General features: G+C 42.3%; 1 protein-coding gene across 1 annotated transcript; it reads left to right on the top strand.

The window, feature by feature from the left end:
* Nucleotides 1-311: 311 nt before the first annotated feature.
* Nucleotides 312-1,084, top strand: LOC138886186 (uncharacterized). Its single transcript, XM_070167231.1, has 2 exons — nt 312-699; nt 810-1,084. Exons 1-2 carry the CDS (start codon nt 312-314, stop codon nt 1,082-1,084), a joined length of 663 nt encoding a protein of 220 aa, XP_070023332.1.
* Nucleotides 1,085-5,151: the final 4,067 nt, after the last annotated feature.

Below are 5,151 nucleotides of genomic sequence, written 5' to 3'. Positions count from 1 at the left end.
TAGAGGTGGAGTTGTTAATACCTCTAATCCAAGAAAGATTGTGAGTGATGATGTGTTGGTTCAAGATGATGATGAGCAAAGCAATGATGTGCAAGTGAGTGATGAGAATGTGAATGATGAAGGAGGATAGACATTGATGACAACGTAGGGGAGATGCAAAATGATGTGAACCCGTATAGGGAACATGAGATAGACATGCCGAAAATGGTAGTGCCCAAAGCCAAGGCTCCTTTGCCAAGGCCTCCTCCACCATATCCTCAAAGGCTTGCACAAAAAACAATGAGAACTAGTTCAAGAAATTTATTAATATGATGAAAAGTTTGTCCATAAATGTGCCTTTGGTTGAAGCTCTAAAACAAATGTCGGGTTATGCCAAGTTCATGAAGTACTTGGTAACAAAGAAGAGATCGATGAACTGTGAAACGATCAAAATGACACATCAAGTGAGTGATATTGTGCACTTCATGGCTCCAAAAGTAGAAGACCCTGGTGCCTTTACAATCATATGCACTATTGGTAGTGTCGATTTAGCCAAAGCTTTGTGTGATTTGGGGGCAAGAATTAACTTGATGCCATATTCTGTGTTCAAGACACTGGGGATTGGGCAACCAAGGACCACATCCATGAGATTGCAAGGCGGATATGACAATGAAAAGACCATTGGGGATATTTTGAAAAGACCATTAAAAAGACCAAAAGGTCTTCTACATTAATTGATAATGTGCTAGTTCGGGTCGATGAGTTCATACTTCCTGCATATTTTGTGATACTTGACTGTGAGGTTGACTACGAAGTGGCGATCATATTAGGGAGACCTTTCCTAGATACATGGAAAGCCTTAGTTGATGTAGAAGTAGGGGAGCTCACCTTCTGGGTGGGCGATGAAAAATTTGTGTTCCATGTTTGCAAGTCAATGAGGCAACCTAATAGCAACGAAGTGTGTTCGTTTATGGATCTTGTGATCGAGGTGATTGTTGAAGACACAAGTGCTGTGATTAATGTGGAAGACCCTTTGGAAGCTGTGTTGTTGAATCATGATGTGGATAAGAAGGAAGGCTTGGTTGAATATGTCAATGCTTTGTAAGGAATGGGTTCATATACGTATGAGCCTCAGAAACTTTCCTTGGACCTTGAGAACCAGAAGACTTCGCCAACAAAGCCCTCAATCAAGGAGCCTCCCATATTGGAGTTGAAGCCTTTGCCTTCACACCTCAGGTATGAGTTCTTAGGCCCTTGTTCCACTTTACATGTTATTCTTTCCTCGTGCTTAACTAGCGTGCAGGTAGATGCCAACCTTGCGGTGCTTCAAATAAGGAATAAGGCAATAGGTTAGACATTGGCAGATATTCGGGGTATAAGCCCCGCCTTTTGCATGTGCAAAATCATACTGGAGGAGGATGCTAAACCCTCTGTGGAACATTAAAGAAGGTTGAATGAGGCCATGCAAGAGGTTGTCAAGAAAGACGTCATCAAATGGTTGGATGCTAGGGTTGTCTACCCCAATTCTGATAGTTCATGGAATACACCGGTACAATGTGTCCTAAAGAAGGGGGCATAACTGTGATTACAAATGAAAATAATTAGTTGATCCCCATAAGAATTGTCAGCAATTGGAGGGTATGCATGGATTATAGGAAGCTCAACAAAGTGACTCGGAAATACTATTTTTCGCTTCCATTTCTTGATCAAATGTTGGATAGGTTAGTCGGACGTGCTTATTATTGCTTTTTGGATGGGTATTCCAGGTATAACCAAATTCTTATTGCACCTGAAGACCAAGAGAAGACCACCTTCACTTGTCCATATGGCACATTTGCATTCTCAAGGATGTCGTTTGGTCTATGTAATGCACTGGCAACTTTTCAGCAGTGTATGATGGAAATATTTATGGATATGGTGGAGGACTTCCTCGAGGTATTCATCGATGATTTCTCTATTGTGGGGGATTCTTTTGATGAGTGTTTGAATAATCTTAACAAAATCTTGGCACATTGTGAAGAGACCAACTTTGTGCTTAAATGGGAGAAGTGTCACTTTATGGTTGATGAGGGTATTGTCCTCGGCCATAAGATCTCTAAGAATGGTATTGAAGTGGATAAAGCAAAATTGAGGTGATATCAAAACTCCCTCCTCCTATTTCTGTTAAAGGAGTGAGGAGCTTTCTAGGCCATGTGGGGTTTTACCGTCGGTTCATCAAGGATTTTTCAAAGGTGGTGAACCCGTTGTGAAAGTTGTTGGAAAAAGATGCAAAATTTGTGTTTAATGATGATTTTATGAAGGCTTTTGAGCTACTCAAGTATAGGTTTACTACCACTCCCATCATTACTGTACCAAATTGTAGCTTACCATTTGAGCTCATGTGTGATGCTAGCAATGTGGCGATATGAGCGGTATTGGGGCAAAGAATCAACAAGATATTCCATCCAGTCTATTATGCTAGTAAAATCAGGAACGAGGCACAAGTCAACTATACAATGACCGAGAAAGAACTGTTAGCCATTGTCTTTGCTATGGAAAAATTCCGCCCGTACCTCATGGGTACCGAAGTGATTGTTCACACCGATCACGCGGCGCTTTGTTATTTGATGAGTAAGAAGGACTCAAAGGCTAGATTGATGAGGTGGGTACTTCTTCTACAAGAGTTTGATCTTGAAATCATAGACCAAAAAGGTAGTGAGAATCAAGTGAAGGACCACTTGTCCCATTTGGAAGAGGAGGGAGGCCCCATGATGACCTTGAGATCAATGATTCATTTCCGGATGAATAACTCATTTCCATGTCTTTGACCGGGATGCCTTGGTTTGCCGATGTGGCTAACCATCTTATGAGCGGAATTGTTCCGAATGAGTTCTCTTCAAACCAAAGGAAGAAGCTCAAACGAGACTGCTTGGGTTATTATTGGGACAAGCCATATCTTTTCAGAATTTGCACTGTTGGTGTTATCCGAAGATGTGTTCCAGAAGAAGAGCAATTGGGTATTCTTGAAGCTTTCCATTCCTTACCCTATGGTGGTCACCATGGTGAGGGTGAGAACTGCTACAAAGGTCTTAAGCTGTGGATTCTATTGGCCAACCTTGTACAAAGATGCTAGTGAGCTTGTTAAGCGGTGTGATGATTGCCAAAGAACCGGTGGGATTTCCAAGAAGAATGAGATGCCTCTCACCACCATCCTTGAGATTGATATTTTTGATGTATAGTGCATCGACTTTATGGGTCCATTTGTGAGTTCGTGTGGGAACACCTATATTCTTGTTGCTGTGGATTACATTTCCAAATGGGTTGAAGCTGTGGCTTTGCCTAACAATGAAGCAGAGAGTGTGGTGGCTTTCTTGAAGAAAAACATATTCACAAGGTTCGGCACCCCAAGGGACATCATTAGTGTGGGGTTATCATTTTTTCAACAAAGCCTTTGACACTTTACTCTCCAAGTATGGTGTCACTACAAGGTGTCAACCCCCTATCACCCCCAGGCAAGTGCACAGGTTGAGGTCTCCAACAGGGAGATCAAGAGTATTCTTTCCAAGACTATCAATGCAAACCAGATTGATTGGTCAAGGAAACTTGACGATATTTTATGGGCCTATAAAACAGCTTACAAGATTCCAATTGATATGTTTTTGTATCGGTTGGTATTTGGGAAAGCATGTCACCCCCTGGTGGAATTAGAGCATAAGGCCATGTGAGCGTTGAAGAAATTGAACCTAGAGTGGGATGTAGCTGCCAATCTTCGGGTGGAGCAATTAAATGAACTTGATGAGTTTCGGTTCCATACTTAATCTAGTTCGTCATTGTATAAGGACAAGATGATGTACCTACATGATAAGTATATTTGGAACAAAGAATTCAAAGAAGGTGACCTTGTTCTCTTATTCAACTCTCGCTTACAGATGTTTCCGGGAAAGCTAAAGTCAAAATGGAGCGGTTCCTTTGAAGTGGTGCATGTAACTCCTTTTGGTGCTCTAGATTTGAAAAAACAAGAATGGTGAGATCTTTAGAGTCAATGGGAACCGAGTGAAGCACTACCTTGGTAAGGTTGATGATGGCCATGTTAAGGAATTGATCCATTTCAAGTGAATGATGGTAACATACGTCATGCCGCAACATTAAATCAGGTGCTTCTTGGGAGGCAACCCATGTGTTTTTCTTTCTTTTAATTTTTTTCTTAGATTAGGCATTGTTTTGGACTAACTGGTTGTGAAGTATATGTAGGAATTGGTTGTGTAGTGCAGAAAATTGACAAGAAAAAATTTGGCTAAGTGATGAAATTTTGCGGACCGCGCTCAAAAATATACGGACCGCACAAGCACTTCACGGCCGCACAAATCTGACATGGACCGCATAGCTGGTTAATGGAAATTACCAACTCTCTAAAGTTGGCATGTCAAAATATCCTTCTGAGTTTGCGGCCGCGTTCCAATATTTGCGGGTCGCGGAAATTTGGCGAACGCGGTCAATATTTCGCGGACCGCGACATTTTGTTTGAAGCAGCTCTGCAAAAAGGTAACGAGTGCGAACCGCGGTAAAATTTCGCAGCGGCACTTAGGTTAGGCGGTGGGCCCTCTGGGCCTAAGTATAAATAAGAGTTCTTACCTCATGTTACACTTTACAAACTCCAGCTGTTCAAACACACCTAAAGCACAATGCACTCATTCTTATTCTCATTCTCATCTCACTCACTTCAATTGTAGATTTCCCACATTATACAATTGGTATGTTCAATTCCGCGATAGGGTATGTGGCCGCGTCCAAAACTTCGCGGTCTGCGATACCCTAACTTCTAGGCACTGAGGGATGTTCAGCCATCGCGGTCACGTTTCTGCGGTCCGCGGTTGGACCTTAGTGGCAGCGTCCATTTTTTGCGGTCCGTGCTTCTAAACTTTAGAGAGTCTATCAATTGCTTCCGCGACCGCGTTTACTTTTACATGATCCGCGATAGGTCATTCACGATCGCGTTCCTTTTTTTGCGGTCCGTGTTTGATCAAGTACAAAAAGTCAGTAGTTTGAATTTGACCTCTTCATGGTCACATTCACTTTAAGCGGTCCATGATGGGCATTTCGCGGTCGTGCTCACTTTTACGCGGTCTGCGGTGCCCTGTTCTGAGAAGTAGTGTTGCATTTCATTTGTACTATTTTAACACATGCTTGAGGCTC

Source organism: Nicotiana sylvestris, chromosome 2 (assembly GCF_000393655.2).
Source record: "Nicotiana sylvestris chromosome 2, ASM39365v2, whole genome shotgun sequence".
Lineage (NCBI taxonomy): Eukaryota > Viridiplantae > Streptophyta > Magnoliopsida > Solanales > Solanaceae > Nicotiana > Nicotiana sylvestris.
Note: the sequence above shows the minus strand (reverse complement) of the source record. Positions and strands in the feature narration are given on the sequence as shown.